General features: G+C 46.6%; 1 protein-coding gene across 1 annotated transcript in view; it reads left to right on the plus strand.

The window, feature by feature from the left end:
• The first annotated feature begins 543 nt into the window (after positions 1-543).
• Positions 544-25632, plus strand: part of NECAB2 (N-terminal EF-hand calcium binding protein 2) — a 298228-nt gene continuing 273139 nt past the window's right edge. Inside the window, exons 1-2 of the mRNA XM_054049452.1 lie at positions 544-888; positions 23066-23090. Of these exons, the coding sequence (XP_053905427.1) occupies positions 664-888; positions 23066-23090 (250 nt within the window). The 5' untranslated portion in view covers positions 544-663. The remainder of the gene's footprint in view (positions 889-23065; positions 23091-25632) is intronic.

Below are 25632 nucleotides of genomic sequence, written 5' to 3' on the forward strand. Positions count from 1 at the left end.
ATGAGTGGCATTGTGATCCTGTGTGCCAAGTCACTCCACCATTCGTTCCAATTTAGTCCCCCGTGACATGAGTCAGGACTCCTGGGTTCTAACCCTGGTTGTGGAAGGGTGTGTGTGTTAGTGATTGGAGCTGGGAGCCAGGACTCTGGGGTTCTAAGCCTGGTTGTGGAAGGGGGGGTGGGTTAGTGATTGGAGCTGGGAGCCAGGACTCCTGGGTTCTAACCCTGGTTGTGGAAGGGGGGCGGTAGGTTAGTGATTGGAGCTGGGAGCCAGGACTCCTGGGTTCTAACCCTGGTTGTGGAAGGGGGGCGGTAGGTTAGTGATTGGAGCTGGGAGCCAGGACTCCTGGGTTCTAACCCTGGTTGTGGAAGGGGGGCGGTAGGTTAGTGATTGGAGCTGGGAGCCAGGACTCCTGGGTTTAGGAGGAGCTGGGGGGGGGGGGGGCTGTGAGCAGAGGGCTGCAGCGCTTATCATTTACACAAAGCAGCTTCCCCATATCCCCCCCCCTCTCCCCATGTGGCCCCTTGGATCCGCCCCTGGCTGCTCCCCTCCTGTGAGTGTGCAGGGCGGGGTTTGCAGCGGTGCCGGCGAGCTGCTGTCAGGGGTGATGCAGCCGGTGGGGGAGGGAATACCCCCGGCTCCAGCATGAGGACGGTGTGAAAGATGTGCGAGCAGGCAGCGCGCTACTGCAGGGAGAGCGTCCACAAGCTCCTCCGCAAACAGCAGCCGCAGATCAGGGGGCTGGACGGGCTGGTCCGCTGGATCGTCACCAAGATGAGCGACAAGAGCATCCTCTCGGAGCGGGAGCTCCTGCAGGAGGGGCAGGCGGCCGCCGGCCAGGCATTCTTCCCCCCGGGGCAGCGGAAAGGCACCTCCGTGATCCTGGATGTGAGTTCGGAGCCCCGGCCCGGGGGCTCGGGCCGCGCTGGGGGACGGGGCTGGGGGAGCAGCTGCCTTGGGGCTGCAGGAGCGGCGCGGGCGACTCTCTCCCGGCCCCTGGACTTTCCAGGGGAGCCTGGACTGGTGCAAAGCGCCGCAAAAGTGAGGGCGCTGCGAGTCGCACCCGCCCCCCCTTTGCAGGCGCCCTCTCCCCGTGCCCCCAGCGCCCCCGAGCCGGACGGGACGCCCCCGGGTCGCAGCGGGGTCGGGGAGGGCTTTGCAGCCGAGGCAAAGAGCAGATGGGGGCAGGGGAGGTGCTTGCTGTGTCGGCGCATCCTAACGGAGCGGCACTTCAGCTGGGACGGGAGTGGCCCCCAGTCCGGGCAGCTTTCCGCCCCCAGGAGAGTTCAGGTTGAAAAGCTCCCGCTGCGCGGCGAGGTGGGTAGGTCTTGCATCGTAGGGGAGCTGCCTCTCCAAGGCGAGCGCAGTGGTCCCTAGAAGCGACTTCTGAGCGCTCCAGTTCCCGCTGTCAGTTTCATGCCCGGAGTTGCCGCTGACCTGCTTCTCTGGGCCATTGGCAGCACCGAAAGGGAGAAGCCGAAACTCCCCTGGGCACTGTGTCAATAAGAGTATTCGGTGCCCAACCCGGCACAGGTTCATTTGAAAGAACCTCCTCGTGCTCCATTATGTGGTAGCGGTGTCCCTCCCTCCCCCCAGTCTTCTGTTGCTGGTACAATCGCTGCTTTTCCTCTTAAATGCACATGCTACTGTCTTCCGAACTTGAAAAGTATCTGGGGTGTTTGTGTGGATCAATATTGCCGGGAGAGATGAGAGCCAGAAAGGGCGAAATCTATATGGACCATCCATTTAGATGAATATTTTAAGGCAAACATCTGCTCTGCAGTTTGAGATTAGATTAAATGGGCTTGTTTGCACTTCAAACCCCGCTGTTTTCTAGATACATTTTATCAATGCAGTTGGCTAGGTTTCAGTCAATAGAAAGCAAATGGCACTTTAACAACACTGAAATTGAAGAATAGTTAGTGTTCCTAAGCCTGACTTGGCATGCCAAGTTAGTGGTCTGATGCAATTCCACTTTGATGATGGGAAATGGGATCTCTCTTATTGTATTTAATTTACAAGTGAATGATAGGTATTCTGTGATGATTGCTCAATAGCTAGTAACATCCAATATGTACTTAGGTTAAATAAAAAATAAAACACAGTATATGGTGTTATTTCTGGCACATTTCCTAAGGCGAAAGAGTAAAGCAGTGGTTCTCAACCAGGGTGAACGTACCCCTGGGGATACACAGAGGTTTTCCAGGGGGTACATCAACTCATCTAGATATTTGTCTAGTTTTACAACAGGCTACATAAAAAGCACCAGTGAAGTCGGTACAAACTAAATTTTCATCTAATGATTGTTTTATACTGTTCTATATACTATACATTGAAATGTAAATACAATACTTATATTCCAATTGATTTATTTTATAATTATATGTTACAAATGAGAAATACTGAAAAATTGCTTGATAGTGCACTGTGGCACTTTTTTGTATGTTTGTCAGATTTTATAAGCAAGTAGTTTTGAAGTGAGGTGAAACTTGGGGGTACGCAAGACAAATCAGACACCTGAAAGGGGTACAGTAGTCTGGAAAGGCTGAGAGCCACTGCTGTAAAGTGGACATTTTTTGAATGTTAAGCCTCAAATGAGCTTGATCATTTGGCATTTAAGGTACATTAAACTGGATGTTTCAATCTTAATGAAATCTGTATTTGAGAGACTTAATTTAAAGTGTGAAAGAAAAATGTGGGGCATATTAATGTAATTAAACCCTTTACAAGAGTAAGAGATACATAAAATGAGTTCATTCCAACCTTTGAGGTAGATTTCTTCTCTCAACTATGCAAGAAATTAGTTTAGCATATTTAAAATTCTTACAAAATTAACCACAAGTAAAAAAAAAAATTGTCCCAGAATAAAATAACTAGGAATTCATTGATCTCGGAAGGCTCTGGCGTGTGAATTTCAGCCAAGAGATATAATTTCACTTGGTAACTAACTAAATAACTTGGGGGGAACATAGCCAGCCTATACCATACATGAGAGAGACTGTGTGTGTCAGGCATGACTGCTGGATTGCTTTGTAAAATGAAGGTGATTAAACAGAATACCTTTTGCTGTGTTCTTTTCTTGAGATGCTAGGACATGCTCTCATTATGTGTGGCATGCTTGTTAAACATAATTGGGCTTTGTCAAATTTTCTTCTCTGCTATTCTTATGATTACAGTAGTCTCCTTTTTTAATCATAAAAGTCTAGTGAGAAAACGTCGGTAATTTAACGATTTTTACATCTGATATTTACCCATAGTCCTATTTTGTTAGCTTGGACCTGTACAAATTTTGCAACTTTTCTGGATAGTATCTTCGCCAAAAATATAGAACCCTCTGAAGAGTAGTGAACAGAATCCCCAAGGACAGCTATGTAATAGCTTGCACTGAGCTGTCCTTAGGGCATGCAAATGATTTGTAACTTTTATGTCAATATTGTTAGGGACTGTGTGTTTAATACTTTATCATATTTACAGTTGGCTGCTTTAGTAAATTCTTTGCATTTAGATGGAATTAAATGAGAACAGAGTTGGGGGGAAGAAACAAACCCTAGCACAGGTAACTCTTGAAGAAAATATAGTGCAAACAGTTATAATTACATATTCGCTCAGACAGTGGCATCTAATAATTCAAAACGTACATCAGTTTTGCAGCCTTCCATCTTTAAGAAAACAAAACCAAAAAAGTGTAGTTATCATAAAAATTAGCTACTGATGGCACTAGCTGGAGTCTGTTAATATCCCTAAATCCAAACCAGCATTATTTCCTCTATACTAGTCCTTAGATTTCCTGACAAATCTTGTTGAATCATGCTGTAATCTATGGTAGGCACTGGCACCTGCTAAAGACCCCAAAACTCATTTCATTTGTGATCTAAGCCCAATTCTGGGCTCAGACCCAAAGAGATGATGGGTTTATGAATTAACTAGTTCTGCCAAATTGAACTGCTTCAGATTGTCTTTGGCCCAACTAATACAATTGAATGTCGCTCCCAATCTAAATATTTTGGTGGGAAGAGACATGCTACTGTTTAGAAATAATTGATGCATAATGGAGACATTGAAAGAACCTAAGTAACTAATGTGTTTTCGTGGATCTGACTTTTTTTTCCCTCCACCTACTGAAGGTTTAACCAAAGATGGTTGGAACCTGTGTTGCCAACATAGATGACACAGTTGCGCAAACAACAATATTTTGGCCTGACAAGATGGTCAATAGGTGGAAGATATTGTTATAGTTAAAAACGGTCATATTAATGTTAAGCTCCATTCAACATGCCAGATTTTTTGTTGAAAATGGGAAAAGGAGAGATTGATATGAGAAAATGTGAAGTATAAACTTGTAACATTATGTAACCACGGGGAAACGAAACAAACTATAATGCACAGGGGGTCCTGTGGCACCTTTGAGACTAACAGAAGTATAGGGAGCATAAGCTTTCATGGGTAAGAACCTCACTTCTTCAGATGCAAGAAGTGAGGTTCTTACCCACGAAAGCTTATGCTCCCTATACTTCTGTTAGTCTCAAAGGTGCCACAGGACCCTCTGTTGCTTTTTACAGATTCAGACTAACACGGCTACCCCTCTGATATAATGCACAGCACATTCATCTGTATCTGAATCATTCCTTTGCTTTCCGGTTAGATTGTTAAAGATCTTTTTTTGCATTATCTCTTATTGGTTGGAAGTAGAGTTGAGTGAATGCTGCAAAAATAATTTGAAAATGTTGTGGTTCTTTAAAAGTTTGTTTTACCTTCATTATTTATAACTACAGCAAGAGCATCAACTGAGATTGTGACTCCGCTGTCTTAGGCTCTTTATAAACACTCGCTGAGACAATTACCAGTCCAAAGAGCTTACAATCAGATATGATAGACAAAGGGTGGGAGAAAGGAAGTATTATCCCCATTTTACAGATCTGGAACTTAAGGCACAATGAAAAACTTGTCCAAAAAGTCTGTGGCAGAGCTGGGAATGCAATTTTGGGCTCCACAGTCCTTTTCCAATGCTCTAATCACAAGACCATCCTTCCTCTCAGCAGTTCATGGGCAGACATGCCAAACCCGTGAAAAAAACACAGAAATTGGGCTTGTTTTTGGCTTAATTGGCTTATGAGTTGCTTGTTGGCTAGTTTTTGACTTGTAGCTTGTTGCTTTTTTTTTTTTTTTTTTTTGATTGGCTCCCAACAAGCAGGGGCAAGGGGGAGAGAAAGTCAGGAATGCACAGCGTGCCCACGCCAGTCCCAGACTGCACTCTGGGGGGATTTAGTCACATAGAGTGTTGAGGTTCTCAGGGATTGGCTTGTTTTGGCCTTGTTTTGAAATGGGATTAGCTTGATTTTAGGCTTATTGTGAAAATCAGGCGGCTTATTTACTGTGTGAAAGTTGCCAACTGTGTTCATGGGCCCTTTACATCGTTGCTTTCCATGAACTTTTACTCTTAAGAATATTGGCTAAAAGCAAATTTAAGGTCACACTCTCAAATTCTCAAGGAAGAAACTTATTCTCTTTCCATGAGCATTAGCACCAGAAACCTGAATGAGTTCCATTAATCCATTCAGGGAATAAAATATACCATGTGACTTATTTGATTAGTCACAACTAAGCAGTTTGAATTCTGGAGAGAAAGCTGTAGAATAAATGATCTGTGAAAAATTTAATCAAATATATTTGAATGCCAAATCCAAGCAAATCACAACCTGTTCACAGGCAGCTTAACACTCAGAAGAAGGTTAAATTTGTTTAAATGGTTGGTTATGAATTAGTCACTCAGCTCAAATGCCTGTTCTGAAACTTACAAATTATCCATGTTACTTATTTCCATTCTCTTTATTCTTTCTCCTGCTCTAAATTTCCTTTGACTCATGCATCCCTGATACCTTTTCTTCAAGCTCAGAACAACTATCTAGGCATTTAAGAAAGAGGTACTGTACAGACAGCAGGATCAAAAATGCATGTGCAAAATACCTACCACACAGCATGGTGTTGGAATTTTAGATTTTTCTGCATGACTTTTTGAATGAATCTACACATTTAACTTTTTACTGTACACAATCACTGGACACTGACGTAAGAAAAGCCCCTGCCTAGAGTAGGCTGAGGGGGGATATGATTGCTCTCTTTAAATATATCAAAGGGATAAATACCAGGGAGGGAGAAGAATTATTCCAGCTCAGTACTAATGTGGACACGAGAACGAATGGTTATAAACTGGCCGTGGGGAAGTTTAGGCTTGAAATTAGACGAAGGTTTCTGACCGTCAGAGGGGTGAAATATTGGAACAGCCTTCCGAGGGAAACGGTGGGGGCGAAGGACCTGTCTGGTTTTAAGATTAAGTTAGATAAGTTTATGGAAGGAATGGTTTAAGGGGACAACATAATTTTAGTCAAAGGAACAGCGTGCCATGGCAGGTAAATGGTATAATGGCTAATGAGGGTGAGGCTGGAGAATCTTGCCTATGTGCTCGGGGTTTTACTGATCGCCATATTTGGGGTCGGGAAGGAATTTTCCTCTGGGGTAGATTGGCAGAGGCCCTGGAGGTTTTTCCGCAGCATGGGGCAGGGATCGCTGGCAGGAGGATTCTCTGCTAATTGAAGTCTCTAAGCCACAGGATTTGGGAACTTCAACAGCAGAGTCAAGAGAAAGGGTAGGGACGGCTTTATGGCCTGCATCATGCGGGAGGTCAGACCAGATGATCATAATGGTCCCTTCTGACCTTAAAGTCTATGAGTCTATGATAAACTATATAATACCAATCTGGAAGCTGATATGATTTGTTGGCCTTAGTGGAAGATTCCTACATAGCTATCCTTGTTAACTGGTTTGTTACCTACTAATGGCCTCTTTGCTGTGACAGAAGTTCTGTAAAGACAATGGGGTAGATAGGGAATGGGACACTTGGGGATTGGTAAGTGTGACGAACTGGGACTGTTCTTACTGTGGTCTGTGAATGCTGACAGGGGAGTGTGGCTGAATAGTCTGCATTGGGGGATGGGAGTCTGAGTCTGCCCGAAGGCGCATACCTGAGTGTGTAACATGAGAACCCAGGAAGGGGTTGAAGGCCAGGTGACTCCTTAGCCCGGGAAACTGAACAAAGGCTGTGGGAGGGGTCGCTGAAGGCAGTGTGCTGGAAGCGGGCTGGAGAGATGGCTGGGAGGCAGAGATGGCTCTGACCCCCCCCCCCAAAGGGGGGTGGGCTGGGATGCCCTGGACCCCAAGCTGGACCTAACTGAGGGGGGCCCTGTTGTCTGTGCCTGCAAGACCTGTCTTGGACTGTATTCCTGTCATCCAAATAAACCTTCTGCTTTACTGGCTGGCTGAGAGTCATGGTGAATCGCAGGAGGCCGGGGGTGCAGGGCCCTGAGTCCCCCAATACTCCGTGACAGTAAGTAACAGACAATAATCCTTTGGTGTGATTAATGAAAAACATAGATGGGTTATTAAGAAAGTGCTTGTCCACAACAGAATAGTGGCTCTTCATGGGACCTTGAAGGGTCAAGGAGGGATAAAATGGAGAAGGTAGAATGGGTGAGATCTCACGATCTCCATCAGGGACAAGAGAAACATCATTTAAGGATAGAAACTAGTTTGAGTCTAAATTTTTCTGTGTCTTGCACCGGTCTGCAAACAGGCTCATGTACATTCTTTTGGGTGAGTATAATAGATGATCAATAGTGTTTAAAGGTGCAGTTTAAGATTCTGGTATTCCAGGTGTTAAAATATAACACGTAAAATTGCAGACTCGCTTTTCTGAACCCTATTAATAAATGAATGGAGACTATCTTTAAACACTGGGCACTTCCCAGCATAAATGGGGCTTTAAAATAGTGATTGATGTGGGTTAGGCTGTGCTGATTTCTTGCACCAAGATACATGGAAAGCATCATTCAGCATTTAAAGCTAATTTGCTGCCATATCAGCAAAATCAGCCTAATGTGCTAGGATCAGACAGGGGTCTGTATCTAAATAGTCGTCATCAGCGTGGATCTCAATGCATTCCCGCACCTTGAAACTAAGCTATGTAACATTGCACCCGTTTGCATGCTGGTGCATTACAGCAGCATACCTGGAGTTGTTAATTTTGTATAATGTGCCATAGTTACAGCCCATAATACTCAGTGATCTCTGAGCAGTTAACAGACACCAATCTGCACACAGCTTTCCTGCCCTATGGATCAATTATTTATAACATTTGACCATGTAGTTTATTAAAATGGTCTTCTTGATTCCCAGCTGGGGTGGTAACTAAATTCAGACTGTACTGTAGCATTCATGCTGGCTATCCGTAGTTAATCCAGTACTGCTAGACCCAAGTATTCAAAAATCATGAATCAGGCCAACCAAATTAATGAGACTTCCTTAAAGATCACGAGATTTTAAAAATAATGTATGTTGAGTTATTTGGATTTGCCTTCTGGGTTATTTAGAGATGATGAGGACTAAAATGTTTTATCTGGAATTCTCATATAATCAGGCACTGGGGTGTGTTTTAAAAAAACCCCAAACTCCACAAACACCAAATATTGTGAGACTATTAATAAAATTGCAAGACTGGTAACACCATTAAACTGTAAAGACCAAGGGAAATAGTGCAAAGGAACTGTACCAAATCATATAATTTGTATGTGTATATACAAAGTAAAATGTAAATTTCAAGAAACCCTGGGCATGAGAGCAGTAGATGTATCTAGAGAGAACCATTTATAACTCCATCTGGGCAGCACGCAGACACCTATTTGCAGACCATTGCTATCAATTACTTCCTGCTGCCCCACTTTTTAATTAAAAGCACAAGAGTAGTGGCTGAAATTAACCCTGAAACAAAGCTATCTTTGAATAAATCATATTAATAGCATAGCTTAATTCATAGATAGCAGCAACAAAAGACAATCAATATTAAACTGTAGGCAGGTGAGTCCCGTGTGGTTTAAATACACGGGGTCCGCGTTTTATAAGCGCCCATCTCCCACTTGGCATCCCATTAAGTGTCCATCTTTCGAAAGGGCTCAGCTGGGTTTCAGAAGAGCTCAGTATCCAATATGCTGAGCCCATTCGAAAATCTGGCCCATGAGGCACATTGACGAGTGGAACACTTTCCTCTCCGTTCTCTACCACTTCTGATTAGGGCTTGTTGCGCTTCATTCTCTGTCCATATTTCTCAGCTCTTTAATAATCTGCTCTGTGGCCAGATTCTACCCTAGATGACGCCTCCACAACTCCTTTGATTGACTTAAATGAGGCTGCGTGGATGTAACTTCAGGAAGAATTTGGCTTGTGTCTAGCAGTGACTTCCCAAATGCAGAACAAAGAACCAACATTTTTTGTGATTCTCTCTCCCTTAGTCTCTATTCTGTCTCTAGCTAGTAAAAGAATCACATTTCCAATATTTTCTTCTTACTCCCCTTACTCTGTTCCCCTCTCCAGTTTTTAATATATTCATTGTTTCTCTCCTCCTCTCCCTTTCACCCCTGTAACTCTGCTCATTTCTCTCTCAGGATGAAAAAATGGAAGACTGGAAATGACCCTTCTCCTCAATCTTCATTTATAAAATCCCAAAGTATCTCAGAACGCCCTGACCTCTCGAGTGTTAATATGACTCTGGTGGGGAGCAGAGGTTAGCTAAAGACTGGGCACAATATACATATTTAAGTACTGCTCAACTGCAGGGTCAGTCATGTGCCCTGTAGAAATGAGTTGTTGATCTCTGGCTAGTTCCTGGTTTACACCTTCCTGCATCACATTTGTCTTGGCTTTCTGGTTGGCTTTCTTGGCGGAGGCCAAGAACTAAAAGGACCTACCGATCCCCCAAGGTCAGAGTAGAAGTTCCAGGCTGGAACACTGTATTGTATGTGTATTGGGATGCAGGCAGGAGAGAGAGCTCGCACTGAAGTCTGTAGCGCATCTGTTCTGTGCAATAATAAAAGGCCATCAGACCTTTCACTAGTACTAAAATATTAAAGTAGAAATAAGAGTGCTCCACAGAACAATACAGAGGTTTGACTCCTCTGTATCCTATCTGACATTCACTAAGGCTTCCAAAGCTTGATCTAGCCACATGTGGTGAGAGCTCCCTTTGAAAATCAATAGGAAGGGTGAAGTATAAGTGATCCCTTTCTCCAGCACATCACCTGCTTTGGTAAAATATTGCCATGGCAAGCTAACATTTTACACCTGCAAGTCAGTGAAGTTTGGAGTCGAAGTAGAGATGCTCTATGGGAATATTACATCCAACAAATCTTTGTGTGGAAACGGCCTCTTGAAACCTGCACTCCTGTCCAGCTGTTATGAAATTGTGCCTTTTGAAGTGTTACTTAGATCCTTGCTGATGGCATAGGTTGCCTCCTTTCCCCACACACACCCACCTCTCCTCCTCAGAAAGAAAAGAGGAGGATAGCATCCTGTGTAATCCAGCTATTAACATCCCTTTGGCAGATGCTCGTTCCTTTGATTTAGCTGTGCCACGTTAGCACCATAACTCTCTCCACTAATAGCTCTTCTTGATGCTTATCCTGTAAGATGCACACCCACTCAATACTTCAACAAGTATGAAGGAGACAGAGTTCCTAGGTACTTACATTGCTAAGAAGAACTGACTGCAGTGAGTGCAAGAAAGGTCTTTTAAAGACCATGGTGGGTGGAAAGTGTCTGTAACTGTATTAATGTAGAAAAACAAATGAGTGAATGCAAAAGAGCATAAGAGTTCCTTTGAGAAGTGAGCAATTGATTGAAGAGACTAGAGGCCAGATTCCTGACCCTACTAAACCTCTTTGTGCTACTCTGGCTTAATTGGCTTTCTGAAGGTACCCCTGGCATGGGGCTCATAGCAGCATGGCTGTCCTCGGCTGCCAGAAGCCATCAACATCTGAATGGAAGTTAGAGCAGCCCTGAGCCTGCCTTCAGTTGCACCAAAGCCCAAAATTGCATGTGGCTGGCTTCAAATCATGGTGAACCAGCCACCTTTTGAAGTCTCCCCTGAGTCCAGCAGTGATCACCTACATATGAAGGTGTCATCACCTATCTCTGAAATGTAGCTACTGCCCACCTCTTGTAGCCTTAAAATTCCACCTTTCCTTCAAAGGATGTCCTGCCCTAGTGCATGAATTCCATTGAGTTCCTGTAGAAAACACACTTCCATCCTGCGGGAAAGCTGTCTATTTTATGCTCCAGGATTGTCTCATACCCAGGTGAAACTGCGAGAGGAATATAAGTAAGCAGGGAATAAATACTGAAATAAGAACTTGGCCAGGACACCTTGGTTTGCAACCCACAGTCTTGTGAAAAGTAGGATCTTCAATAGGATAAGATCTGCAATGACTTGGGGTCTGTCTACACTGCAGCTGGAAGCGTGCTTCCCCATGCAAGTAGACAGACGTGGTACCTCTGCTGGAGCAAGCACGCTGCAAATAGCAGTGTAGTCAGAGGTGGTGGCTGAGGCTAGCAGCCTGAGTACATACCTAGGGAGTCCTTTGTACTCGGGTGGCTAGCCTGAAGTGCCACCCATGCTACACGGGGCTGCACTGGTTTAGTGTGCTAGCTCTGCTTGAGCTAATGTCTGTCTACTCACATGGGGAAGCACGCTCCCAGCTGCAGTGTAGATGTTCCCTTAGTAGTTTGATCTGGAAAACAGCATCTCCACAGACCAGAGCCCCTATTGCCTGGTGGGACAATACTTCAGCACTCGGAGGAAAGCGTGCTGTGTACTGAATCACCACCTCTCTCTCTTCTACGGGAGTTGATGTTGGCCACCCCTGTGAGCACTGATCATGTCAACCCATGCTTCACTCATGAGAGCTGATGATGGTGACATAGCCCAAAGCGATGTGGCTGCAGGGACTTAGATTGTGTTACTGTTTTATATTAGTAATGGAAGGTGCATCGTCCCCCTCCCTGCAGTCATGAGATGGGCATTTACTAACAGTGGTCAGGGTGGAGGACCGAAGGGAAGATTTACTTTGACACACCTGATGCAAGAACAGAACAGCCAGTCTCAATGGATCTGATGGGGAGTCAGGACTCATTTTGTAGAAGAGCCTGGGAAAGGCCTTGTCTGTATTCCTAAATTCCTCAACACACATGATACTACAACTATTGAGCAAACTTTTTTATATAACGGAACATTTTTCTTTTCCTTTGCCCTCTCCCCTAGAATCTCCTCCTTCAGCAGGCTTCGTCACACCTTGCTTATCCTTCTATTAGCAGCACAGGAAATGAAAACTGCTGTTGAATCATGTGGTTTTTTTTAAACCCATCATATTAACCTGCTGCAGGAATAATAATAAACCCTACATGAAGTAGAACAATTCTTTGACTTAAGGAAGTGATTGTGGGAAATGAATGAAATTGCCAAGAAAACCACAATTAAACAGCCTCGAGAGGTGCAGATTTGCATCCAAGAGCTTTGAGGACATCCGAGGCAGCATTGAACGTTTAGATTATAAAACCTGATTTTTTTCAAGGTTTTAGTATTGTAGCTGTTTTAAACTGCTTAGGGGTGAATTAAATGAGTGTTTTCAAAAAAAGCTGTCATCCCAAACATTATTTTAAGCAGCAACTTCACCTATTTTAACAACGACAACAAAAACATTTCATTTCCGTTTCACCTGTGATTTTTTTTGTCAGTCTTTACTTTAAAGGCTAATTTTATTACAAAATAGCTTTCGTTCTCAGTTAATTGCTAAAATGGACTAGTGCCCCATTAGTATCTTGCAAACAATTGGCTGGCCATGTTTATTTCTTGTGTTACTCCACTGAAGTCAGTGAGTTTACATAATGGATTAACTTGGCCGATATTTTGAAAAGCTTGTGTGTCTAATACATTTAGAAACGCGGCTGAGAAGCGTGCACTGGAGGTGGTAAGGACACTATTTTTGGTTCAGGGATAATCTGCTGTTTACTTCTTGAAAATGGTAGGTGAGCCTGACAATCGGAGAATCGGAGGTGATGGGATGGAAAGGACATTCCTAGTCATCTGAGTCCATGCCTAAGTAGTAGTGCAAGATTGTGTGCTGTGCAGAGCTCCCAGTGGTCACACGTCTCCTCAGCCAGTGGGGTGAAGCTAATGGGGGTTGCGTGTATGGTATTAAGGGCAGAATTTATCCATTAATATTTAATCTCCTCTAGTCTTTGTGACCTCCAATGCAGTTGTCTTGACTAAGTCTAAGTGACTTCACTGCCAAATTAAAATGGCACAAACAATGTCACTGCAAATCCAGAGAGATCACACTTTGGGGTGGATGCAGTTCTGCATTTTGCAGGAACGGACACGGCGGGAAAGGAGCCAGACTTTTCCCGCTTCATAATATTTCTGGTTTGGTTAGAGTTCAAAATGCTGCTGTGACTGACGTTCAAACTTTTGATAGTGTGGGATCTTTGTGTAAAGGGGTTAGAGCTGAGTCTTCTGATCTGTGTCTTCCAGACTATGATTAGCAAGGGCAGCAGGGCTCAAATACCACCTCTAAAAAGCTGGTCAGAGTTCCTCCTTACATTTTGTGTTTCAACCCTGCAGTTCTGCATTGAATCGAATGAAGCACCCCGCCCAGCCATACTCCTTGTCTCTTCCCAGGGCTGAATTAAGGCAATCTGGGGCCCTACACACACCATGAGACAGACTCTGTTTTGGCTCCACCTCTGCCTCCTTGCCCTGGCCCATGTTTTTGGTGGTGGGGTCCTCCTCCCATCCCAGACTGGGACAATTGCATATGGGCACCTTCTCTCCTGAGGCTTGGCAGCAGGGCTCCTCTTCCTTTGGGAGCTGCAGAAGTGGCAGCCATGGTACCCTCTTCCCCCCAGAGAGGCAAAGGTGGCAGCAGGGCCCCCACAGAGCTTACCCCAGCAGCTGCAGCATATCTCCTTGAATGGTGCTTCTCTCCTGTCACACACATGCTGTTGGAGTGGTGTCAAGGCATCCAAAGCAGTGCATCTTGGAGTTAATACCCCTGTAGTGGTTCTGCAGCAGGATTTCTTCTCCTCCGGGTCGGTGGGGGGCCAGTCAACCTCACTACGTCTTTGGGCTTCGCCTGTCACTGCCTGGGGAAGAGGATATCTGTATCAGCCCTCTCTCGCTGGGCTGCAAGGACTCCGCCCTCCGTCACATCCTGTCCTTCCACCGGCAGGTCCAAATCCAACGGCTGGGAGCGGCGCGTGACGGGATGGCACTAGAGGGGTCCTTTTCTGTGCCCTACCAGGGAGCTCTCTACTGGGTGGAATACTCCTTGGGGGAGGCCTAGTGTTACCTCTGCTGGGCGACGGGGCATGTCCAGAGGGACTGCCCCCTGGCCCAGTATGGAGGGGTGCCTGGGACCTCCGAGACCCAGGAGGGAACCAGCCCTGCCATCGCCGGCAACCCTGGTGGCCTGGCCGCTGTAGCTGCCCCTTCTCCTTCTTCTATTGATCCCGCTTGGGCCCTGGAGGCAGCCCCCCCATTGCACCCAGATGAGCGGGTGGGCCCTGGCTCCATTGTGTGGGGTCTGTGGAGGAGAGGGCGGCAGGGCCATTACCAGGCGAGGGAGAGTCCCACCCCAGGGGTAGGTTTCCTTTTCCCCTGTTGTCCCCCCCTTGCCTCCTGGACCTCCAAGTTCATTGTCCTTGCCCCCTGACCGCAACCCTGTTGGCCAGCCCTCCACCTTGGAGGAATGTGTATAGTTGGCTCCACCTCCTGTACATTCTGGCACTCGTGCTCCACACATTTCACTTCCTTACCCTCGTGTCTCGCCCTGATACCAAAGGGCGGGACTATCTATCTATCACCGTGGAGGGTGAGGAACCCCGGTGGGCAGTCTCTCTTCCGCCACAGCCTGCCAGGGATATCGGTTGGCGGCTCCTCCACGGAGCCGTGAGCACAGGCATGGTTCACCCCCATCCCCGACACCTGCTCCTTTTGCAGCATGAGGGAGAACCTGGTGCACACGTATCTTGAATGCGCCAGGTTGCAGCCCCTATTCCGGCTCCTCCAGAACCTCTTGTTGAGATTCTGGCTGCACTTTCCCCCACACCTGTTTATCTTCTCACACCCTGTCCCTGGCCCCATGAAGTCACGAGACCTCATCAACCTCCTGGCCCTGGCCAAAGTGGCTGTCTTCACCAGAGGGAGGATGCTAGATGAGGGGGTGCTCTGTGACTGTGGGGCCTGTTTCCGCTCCTCCCTGGTGTCACACATCTGGCAGAGTTCCTCTGGGTGGCGTCTGCTGGCTCCCTAGGCAACTTTGAGGGGCAGTGGGCACTGTCCAGGGTTCTCTGCTTGGTGTCCCCCTCTGGATCCCTGTGACCCTGTGTTTTGAATCTGTGACCCTCACTCCTGACCCTGTTATTCATTAGTCATCCCCCACATTCAGTTGGTTCCTGTGTCCAGTGGTCCCTCCCGCAAGGCTGGAGAAGGGGCCTTTAGACGTGGGCGGGCGTAGGATTTCCAGTAAGGCCTCACTACAACCCTATATTGTCAAGCTCTTTCTTAACCACGAAGACAAGGAGCTTCCTGTTACAACATATTAAATCTTAACTTCTAATATAATCCCATGACTCCAGGATCTGGGGCCCAATGTGCAGGCCTGTAGCCTTAATCCACCCCGATCCTTCTTTTTCATAGCCATTTCCCTTCAATCGTGTTCTCCATCTTCCTAAACATTCTAGCCTGGGCCACTTTAATGGCTAAACCAATTCCACCTTTGGTGACTACTGCAATCAATGCTGATATAGTGAGGAATTTGCTTGTAATGATATAGGAATCGGAACTGCGATGTTAAGAATCTACAGAGGCACTTCAAAAGCAGGTCGGTACTATCAATATTTTTTGCAGAGTAGGATTTATGTTTAGTTTATAAAAATGAATGCATTTTCTAAAACCTTAACTCTGTTTTGAATATAATTCCACAGAAAAGCTGTTGTGAGAATGAACAAATTAAATTAATGTCTATAACTAGTAAAGATGTAATGAATATTAAATTTAAAAACCTAAATCATACAGCACATAGGTATGTTACCCATAACTGAGGGTGAAATACATCCTGGTTTGGAGGGCCAAAGCAATACTTTCCACCACTTGAGCTTTGCACTGGGGCTGCTGATGGAGCAGCTAAGTGAAGTACTCCCCTCTGTGGGGACCTAGCGTGCTTGCTGTTTTGCATCCCCGTAGGTTAGCATGGAAAGGGTTAATGGTGGATTTGTGTTTACCAGTAGCACTAATTCACTAGACTTCACTCCAATCTGCAGCCTCCTTCCCTTATTATACAGTTACTTGAGTGTGAGGTGATCCCTCTGAGATGCTGGGGAAGGACGTGATGCTGGAGAAAAGCGGCCTGCTGGCTTCTGTTTCTGGCTGTAATCCAGCCTTGCTGTGTGGCTGTGGGTAACTCATCCAACCTCTGAGCCTCAGTTGAGCGTGAAAACCTGGGACCAGAAACTAAGGTCCTGGTTCTGAAACCGGATCTGTACACGGGAGCCTCTTCGCTGTCAGTTGGGGTTCCAGGCAGGCCAGTTGGGGTGGATACCCATGCAGTATTTGGGCTATACCTACTTTGTGCAGGAGTTGGGAGGCTTGCTTAATTAATGCTTGTAAAGCTCTTTGAAACCCTTGGACTGTCAGCTGCACCAAATTCCATTCATGTGTGACTAGAGTAACTTAGCCCCGTTAGTACAAAAGTGTTAGTTAAACCTCCAGGAAGGGATTTTAAAAGCTGCGCAGGGATTTTGGACATCCGTTTCTTGTTGAAATCCATGGAGGCTGGGTGTCCAAGTGTTCTAGCTAGGTTTGAAAATTTCAGCCCTGATTGTCCGTAGGTGAACCCATCACCTTGCAAATTTCCCTCCATCATCCTGCAATCTAAATATATCCCTTTCAAAAGATGCTGTATCTCTTAACTCTGCCATCCTCTCCAAAATTCACAGCATGGTAACTAAAACAAGAGAACACTGTGGAGTTCCTTATGAGTTTTCGAAGCCATCCTTTCCCTGCAGCAGAGAATATTTCACAGGCCTTTATGTAAGCAAGATTCTTGGCAGCACAGCTGAGTAATCATTGTTACTTGTGTCTTCATCAGGGTCTTGGTGTGCATTCCAGATGTTCATACGTTGACTTTCTTGCTGTCTCTGTTTACCAAGCATTGTATCTTTAATTACAGTCTCTTTTGGAATTCCGGTTGGTTTCTATTTTTGAGTGGATGTTTGCGGGTCCAATTAAATTGATATAGTAAGTCTTGCTTGCCAGTAACGATGGCGGCACAGCTTGACGCTGCTGAATAAATACATTCTAGTTGTATCATGGGTAGTGTCTTCCCCAGCTTCTCCTGATTCTGAGGAGAAGTAAGTCATCAACATGATGTGCTTGCCCACCAGCAAAAACTCCATATAGAAGAAACTCTTGCAGGTTTAAGGACTGAGAAGTTCCTAGTCTGTTATGTTACTCCCAACTTTATTAATGGCTTTGGCTGTTGACTTTTGATCTCTGTTTAGTGAAAGGAGACCCTCAGTGTTCGTATGTTTTTTCCATTGGCCCTAATAGGAATCTCACACATTGACCAAGGAGGAATTAGAGCCTTTTAAAGAATTAACAGTCTCTGCTCTAGTGACAAATTGCAAAACAAAAACAAAAAGGAGGAAAGTCTTTACATGCCCATGATCTGGATCCTAGAAATTCTGGTGCTTGCCAGTTTCTAGCAGGGCTATCCAACTCTGCCAGTGTATGTTAGTGCATCATTTTTTCTAAAACTTTGCCACATGAGTGGCATCTTAAGATATGATCCATAATTCAGCATCCCCCACCCTTTTTTTAGTTAACTCCTGAGCTAGGTCACATTTTGTGTTTAATCTGTCCTTGGCCATACTACTACTGTATGATAAGGTCAGGCCTTCTATGATGGGATTTTTCCCTAGATTATACTCTCAATAATGCATTTCTCAGGGTAATAAATTGGAGGAAAATCTTTTCTTGTTAGGATTTCAGTGAGATGAGAACCGAGCTCCCAAACAGCTCTTTACTTGTCCCAAAACATTGTTAAAAAGCTACATTTCTTACTACCGATGATTTTCCCCCTCCGACCATCACACTTTGAGAGCAGAATGTCTCCTCCAACACCTTAAATAGCTTTTACTGCTTCTGCATTGCACTTTATATAGTGTCTTTGATTCAAAGCACCAGAGAATAATAACAGAAGGATGCAGCAAGGAAACAAAAAAATTTGCAGTAATCAGCATTTAAAACACAAAGATAACATCTGCTGATCCTGTGCGAGAGTAAGAAGAAAAGAGGAAAGGAAAAACATTGCATACTAGAGGCAGCATACAATGGGTATTGTTTATAGGGGTGTGTCCAATGGCCCTGTGAATGAACCTGTTCCAGTCAAACTGAGGACATTAAATGGGGCTCGCTTGATTTCTTCTTCTATTGTTTGTTGTGGGGCTTCGTGCTATAACCCAGATGCAAGGCAATGTTGCCCACTTAGCTACATTTAAAAACAATTGGATTTACAAATAACTGCTTCCTGATAGACATGCCCTTGGCAGGCTGCCCACATATGGCCCAGTCCTGCAAACCTGAAGTCAATGGGAACATTCAGATGGGTAGTATTTTACACTTACATTTTTCACTGTTCTCACTGGGCTCATGGGGAACCCACAGGAATGGGGGCTGGAGTGGAGGAATTCTCAGACATGCTCCTTGTGGAGACGTCTCTTCAATTCACTCTATCTGGGTGTACGGTTTACCCCTCCCAGGGGTACATTTCCAAGGGATCAGTTGGTGTCTAGGTCCATCTACACAGAAACCAAGTGCCAGCTCTGTCCCCAATACACCCTCCCCACGACTGGCAGAACTGACGAAGTTTTAAGAGCCAGCTGCTGTTCCGAAGGCCCTGTGATGCAGTCTATCAGGCCTTCGCTGACCCCTTCTGAGGGCCTTGTCACCCTGACAACCCCTGCTGAAGGAAAACCCACTCGGACCAGGCTACCAGCATGACTTAGTACTCCAGAGGCTTAGATGGGTCAGGCAGAGACACTGACCAATCAGGAGCCAGCAGGCCAGTTAAGAAAGCTTGGCTGCTTCTTCTCAGGGGCAGTGTGAGGTGTCACTGGGATGGGGAGGAACTCCTCAGTGCTAAGCCAGAGCCCCTAGGCCAGGCCAGGCCAGGGCCTTGCCCTCAGCACTGCAGCTAAGCACTTGAATTTGAGGTTTACGTTCTTTATTTAAAGACATAGCCACATTTGGGGTTATTTTTTTGATTAACCTGTTTAGAGACTGATGCCAAACTTATGGCAAGGGCCATCATGCTCCAAACAGGTGTCCAAAGCTAGTAGACTAAGGCAGAGAGCACCTCCCGTACCAGGCTTGGTCCCACAGGGGCAGCCCCACCTGCCACATGTTCCCTTTAAGAAGGGTTGCGGGAGTGAAATGCTAATGCAGCCTGTATGCCTATCCAAATGGTATCTAAACCTTTACAGGGCTGCAAAAGTGAGTAGTAAACTCTTGTGAACAGGCCTGTTTCCAGTATTCTCTGTGTGGTCAGGCTGGGGAGATTACAAGAAGTGTCTTTCTCTCAGTGAGTAAAAACCTCACTTCTTCGGATGCATAGCTATGCATCCGAAGAAGTGAGGTTTTTACTCACGAAAGCTTATGCCCAAATAAATCTGTTAGTCTTTAAGGTGCCACCAGACTCCTTGTTGTTTTTGTAGATACAGACTAACACGGCTACCCCCTGATACTTTCTCTCAGTGTTTCATCACTGTTTTTTCCTGTCCCTTCGAGAAACAGGAAGAGCAGGAGAGGTGAAGGGGAAATTATTTGAACTTTTGAACCTCTTCACAGCTTGGGTTTGGATTTGGGCTGTGTGTGAGTGAAGAGTTGAGTCCTTTGTTAATGCACACCCATTTGCCTATCACTACACTTGACTCAGGTAATGGTCTCTTTGTGTGTGCATATTCCCCCAGGTGTCTTATGTTCATTCCAGTGGCTGAACCTCAAAAGGGTATCTATACTGAGGCTGAATGAACCCCACTGGGTCCAGCTGATGTTGGTTACACAAGCCAAACCCTGCAGGATCTGTCTGTGGAGATTGGCAGTGGGCCAACCTCTGGTGCCTTCTCTTAAAGGTTTTGAGTTCTGAGGTTGGTTTGACTTTTCTAATATGGGTCTTATTGTATTGGAACTGGGGTGCTCAACCTTAAATATTATATAATATTGAGTCATTGTCTTTGTACAGTATCCATTTTGAGCCTTATATAGGATAGGCGATACCCTAGGTAGAACATTGATTTAATGTTACTTAATTAAATAGTATTCATTTAAGTAACACATTGTGCAGTTCAATTTGCCTCCTGGGTTCCTTCTTTCATGCAGCATTTTCTCCTTTGATTTTTTTTTAAAATGAATTTATGACCCAGAAAATAAGACTTCATTTTATGACTGACTCTGAGCTGGCTGCTGCAGCTTTTATTCCCTCCACAATGAAATCTTTCTTTTGTTTAGCCAAATACTCCTTTCTAGTCCAAAATAATGGGCTCAGGCTTAAAGAGGAGATGATGATTTCCCCCTTTCACGCTGAGCATGTGAATTTTGCAGCAATATATGGGAAAACCTAGGCCAACAGTTATTTGTCTCAGTTACCTATCAAATCCCAGGCTTCACAAGAGTTCCTCATTATTAATTGTGTTGTGCCATGATGGCCAACTCCTTGGCACAAGCACCTTGTCTCCTCCTCTTTGATCCAGCGTGAAACGCGAAGTTGATGCTTAACAAATAGAAACAGGAACTCACAAAGGGGTTCTGACCCTGCCCCCACTGAAATGCTAAAGGGTTTTGTGGCAAAAAGTCTATTGACTTTTTAGGGTGGTGTAGGACTGGGTCTGGCTGGCTGGAGAGTCAGCACAAGGGTGTGAGTACAGTACTTTGAAGTGAGAGCTGTCATCTTTCCATTTCCTTCTTTGAGCAAATACTTCACTACCGAAGTGGTAGGCTGGATGGCTTAGGACAAAATAGAGTACGTATATGAAGCCTGGCACCTCTCTCCCTGATAGTAGTGACCAGGGCCGACGAGGGGTGGGGGGAAGCAGGTACAAATTACCAGGGCCCGACTCCCCCCCCCATCCCCTGTTGGCCCTGTTTAGCCAGTCTGCCCTTGCTGGGGGGGGCCCGAACATTTTTTTTTCACCAGGGCCCAAACCCGCTCTTGGTGGCCCTGGTAGTTACTGAAAGTTATCACTGCTTGATGCCCTCTAATAGTTCTTAATAGAATGAGTTGGTGATTTCCATTAATTTCTAGAGGATAAATATCTATACTTCAAAATCAGCACTACTCTTGGATGTATTTTTGTTGGCAATCTCAGCAGAGAGAACAGTGATTAGTATGGAAAGAACTTTCTCCCTTAGGCCTGGTCTACTGTAGTCTAGAGGAATTTTGCAAACATTTCACACTGTTAGCTCCAGTGGTGCTTAACTAGTGTCAGCAAATTTCCGAGCCCTAGCATAGACTGGAAACTGGCTGCTACTGGTATCTTAAGGACCTGCTCTGAGCAAGGTTGGATGAATGTTTAAAACACCAGAAGCGTCAAGATGTTTGCACTACTCCTATCTAAGATGTAACTTACTCTGCGCATAAATGAAAATTCCAATACTGTCAGTCCAATAACTTCCTTCCCCTAGGGTTACCATATTTTGTGCCTCCAAATGGAGGACACTCCCCGGGGCCCCGCCCCCGCCCCAGCCCCGCCTACGCCCCCGCCCCAACTCCGCCCCCTCCCAAAGTCTCCGCCCCCTCCCCTGCTTCCCGCGAACATTTAATTCGCGGGAAGCCTGAAGCAGGTAAGGGGGGCGGGGGGGGGAGGAGGCGCGGCCCAGGCTGGCCCCCCCGGCGGCTCCAGCCTGGGTCGGCTCGGGCCCTGGGGTGCCGGCCTCGACCGACCACCCCCCACGGGCCCGGCGCACCCCCCGGCTCCCAGCCCCGCGGGCCCGGCTCCCGGCGCACTCCCCGGCTCCCCGACCCCGGCGCACTCCCCGGCTCCCCGACCCCGGCTCCCCGACCCCGGCGCACTCCCCGGCTCCCCGACCCCGGCGCACTCCCCGGCTCCCCGACCCCGGCTCCCCGACCCCGGCGCACTCCCCGGCTCCCCGACCCCGGCGCACTCCCCGGCTCCCCGACCCCGGCTCCCCGACCCCGGCGCACTCCCCGGCTCCCAGCCCCGCGGGCCCGGCGCACCCCCCGACCCCGGCTCCCGGCTCCCCGACCCCGGCGCACTCCCCGGCTCCCCGACCCCGGCTCCCCGACCCCGGCGCACTCCCCGGCTCCCCGACCCCGGCGCACTCCCCGGCTCCCCGACCCCGGCTCCCCGACCCCGGCGCACTCCCCGGCTCCCCGACCCCGGCGCACTCCCCGGCTCCCCGACTCCGGCTCCCCGACCCCGGCGCACTCCCCGGCTCCCCGACCCCGGCGCACTCCCCGGCTCCCGGCCCGGCGCACCCCCCGGCTCCCAGCCCCGCGGGCCCGGCGCACCCCCCGACCCCGGCTCCCGGCTCCGCGGGCCCGGCCCGGCTCCCCGACCCGGCTCCGCGGGCCCGGACCGGCACCGCGCTCCCGGCCCCGCGGGCCCGGCTCCCGGCCCGGACCCCGGCCCCGCACCCAGCCCGGCCCGGCACCATGCCCCCGGCCCCGGACAAAGAGGCCCGGGCCGAGCCTCCCGATTTTCCCGGACATGCCCGGCTTTTGGGGATTTCCCCCCGGACGGGGATTTGAGCCCCCAAAAGCCGGACATGTCCGGGAAAATCCGGACGTATGGTAACCCTACCTTCCCCAGTAATCACTTACATTCTGGGGTCTGTGGCCCCTCCCTCCTCAGGGAAGGGGAGGGTCTTTTCTAGTGGATGCCTCCCACCATCCCAGGATTTAAATCGGCCAGTAACTTCTTTTTTCACAGTAAATACCCTCTAAAATACAAAATAAAAATACCATCAGAAATGAGCTTTGACAGGCTAGAAATCTTGATCACACTGTTTAGGGTTGGAACTGGATATAATCTTGGTATTAATCATTTAGTAAAAAAGAAATGTAACATCACAAAAAATAGTAAACATGTCTCTCTTTTTTAATTCTAGATTTTCAGACGCGCTGACAAAAATGGTAAGTCTGTATATTCATATATATATATATTTATTTTGCTTTTCTTTTGAATGAGCCTAGAATGTTTTTGTGGATAATTGTATCTAACTGCTCCCCACCCCCAAACCTCAAACAAGCCAGGAGACTTTACGAAAGCAATACAGGTTAATGCTTTGAGAGGGAAGGTCATGTAATTCTATGGCTGCGATATTCTTAGAATCAATGTGACACTAACCTGAAACTCTTAACAAGTAAATGTGTTCCTTAAGCCGTTCAGATCTACTCTGTCCCTGAAAGCAGTGGTCTGTAAACTACACACATCTTGAAGAAACATAAACCAACTGCCTGAGAAACAGTAACTGACTGATCCCGTTGTAATTGTTCATTTTTGTGACTTAGGTTCTGTCCTATTTGCAAAGCAGCTTGTTTAGTGGTAAAATGGTTGACTCTCTCGTCAGCAGGGGAAGAATTCAGAGCCACCCAAATCTCTTGTCAGGTCCTCTCCTCAGGTCGCATTTCACTGCCAAACTCACAAAATAAGGCAAAACAAAAGCTAAGTCCTTAGAGCGCCCATCCCTCTGTGTCTGTACTTGGGGAAGGGTGCACCTCTTCTTCTTAAAACCCCACTGAGTCATATTACAGACGGGCCTTAATCCTTCCTTGGCCATTCCACTGTCACAGGTTCACGAAATATTAAGAGGTGTGTGTGTTGAGGCTTTGGTAGTTTTGTGCAGTCATGTGGATTTTGTTGCATTGAAATGGATTTGCACTCATCCCAATGGGAAGACATACAACTGTAGCGAAGTCCAATATTGCCACGATGCAATGAATTACAGAGACGATTCTTTCTTGGATGATCTGTTTTGGATTCCTAAAGAGAGAACTGTTCTGCTTTCTCAGTGAGAATCTGAGGTGAGATGGGAGATATTTTACTTTATCTGAACACAGCAATTCATTTTCACTGTTGCTCTCGCCCTGTTTACTCTCCAGTCAGTTTCCAGTCTAGGAATGTGGCATAGAATTGCCGTTGTGGGCCTAGGGTTGCAGGTTTAGATCGGTATTGCAGAGGGGACATTTACAGACTTGGGGAAGATGAGAAGTGGGGCCATTTCCAGGAAACCTGGGCCCTCTGCAAAGCAATTTGCTTCAGGCGCCTAGCTGCAAATCTCAAGATCCAGTGTCTAATCTTCTCTCAACAACACCATGAGAGAATAGGTTCCGCACCAACAAGTGGTGTGTTTGTGGAGGAGTTATTGGCATAACGGATGGGGTTCCTTATTAAATAGGAGGCTTGAGGAAACCAGTTGTACCCTATCCAGGGATGGGATTAATAGGGAGATTCATGGGTCCCAAAAGAGGGCTGTAGTGGCAACCGCAACTGTGAGCAGGAAGAGCTGGTTATACACATCATTGGCCTCCTGGAGTCTGTGCAGTAAAGGTCACACCAATGTTTCAACCTTATAGGGTAGGACCCCTGTGAGCTGCAGATTCCTGTTGCTGTAGGACTCAGCTCTTTTAAAAAGTGCCCTGAGGGAGAATTTAAAAAAAAAACCTAGGCTGAGTTACGGTGTTTCTCTGTCCCTTGGCACAGAGAGAGATGGCACAGACTTGGGAGGAGGCTTTCCACGCTCAGCCAGTTAGATCAGCTCCTGCTAGGGAAGGAAGGCATCCTTTAATGTAGAAGGAACTCTTAAAACCCCGCTACGTATCTGCCAAATACAAGGGGTTGTTGCCTTGAGAGAACAAGTTAACCATTTTTCTGGGATCAGAGGGGAGGGTGGGTTTGGATTTGGATTCAAGAGCCCCTTGCTGAAAAAAGAGAATAAAGAAAGGATTAAAAAATGAAATAAAATACACCTCTACCCCGATATAACGCTGTCCTCGGGAGCCAAAAAATCTTACCGCGTTATAGGTGAAACCGCGTTATATTATATATAAACATGCTTTGATCCGCCGGAGCACACAGCCCCCCCCCCCCCCCCCCGGAGCACTGCTTTACCGCCTTCTATCCGAATTCGTGTTATATTGGGTCGCGTTATATCGGGGTAGAGGTGTACCTGTACTAAAGAGTGAGATCAATAGTAACTTGAGGCCAAACTAGGTAAAGAGCAGTACTATTATCTATGCAGGATCCTGCCTGGGGAGAAACTGGGATAAAGACCTGATAATATCCGGCATTGAAGGGGCTAAATTAGTCTCTGTCACTGTTGGTTTCATCAGTCACCCTAGAGGTGATTTGGCTCTATGTTCTGTCTTTTTTTCTTGCTGGCTGGCTCTAATATTACAGACAAGCCATCTCCATTTTGATTATGTCCTATCTGTAGCCAAAACACAAGAAACTTCTTGTTTGCATTCACTTTTCTCAAAGAAGAGAGTTTTTTTCATGAAATCTTGTATACAGGGTGCTGTGAACGAGAACACTGTCAGTTCAATGGTATTTATTTACATTTTTCTATTTTCCCTTTTAATTGTCAATATCTTTCTGTTGTTTAAAGATAATAGGCCAAATTCTGAGCTCAATTATTCCTGTGCCATACTTGTGAAGTTTATCACGTTACTCTAG

Source organism: Malaclemys terrapin, chromosome 14 (genome assembly GCF_027887155.1).
Source record: "Malaclemys terrapin pileata isolate rMalTer1 chromosome 14, rMalTer1.hap1, whole genome shotgun sequence".
In the NCBI taxonomy this organism is placed as follows: domain Eukaryota; kingdom Metazoa; phylum Chordata; order Testudines; family Emydidae; genus Malaclemys; species Malaclemys terrapin.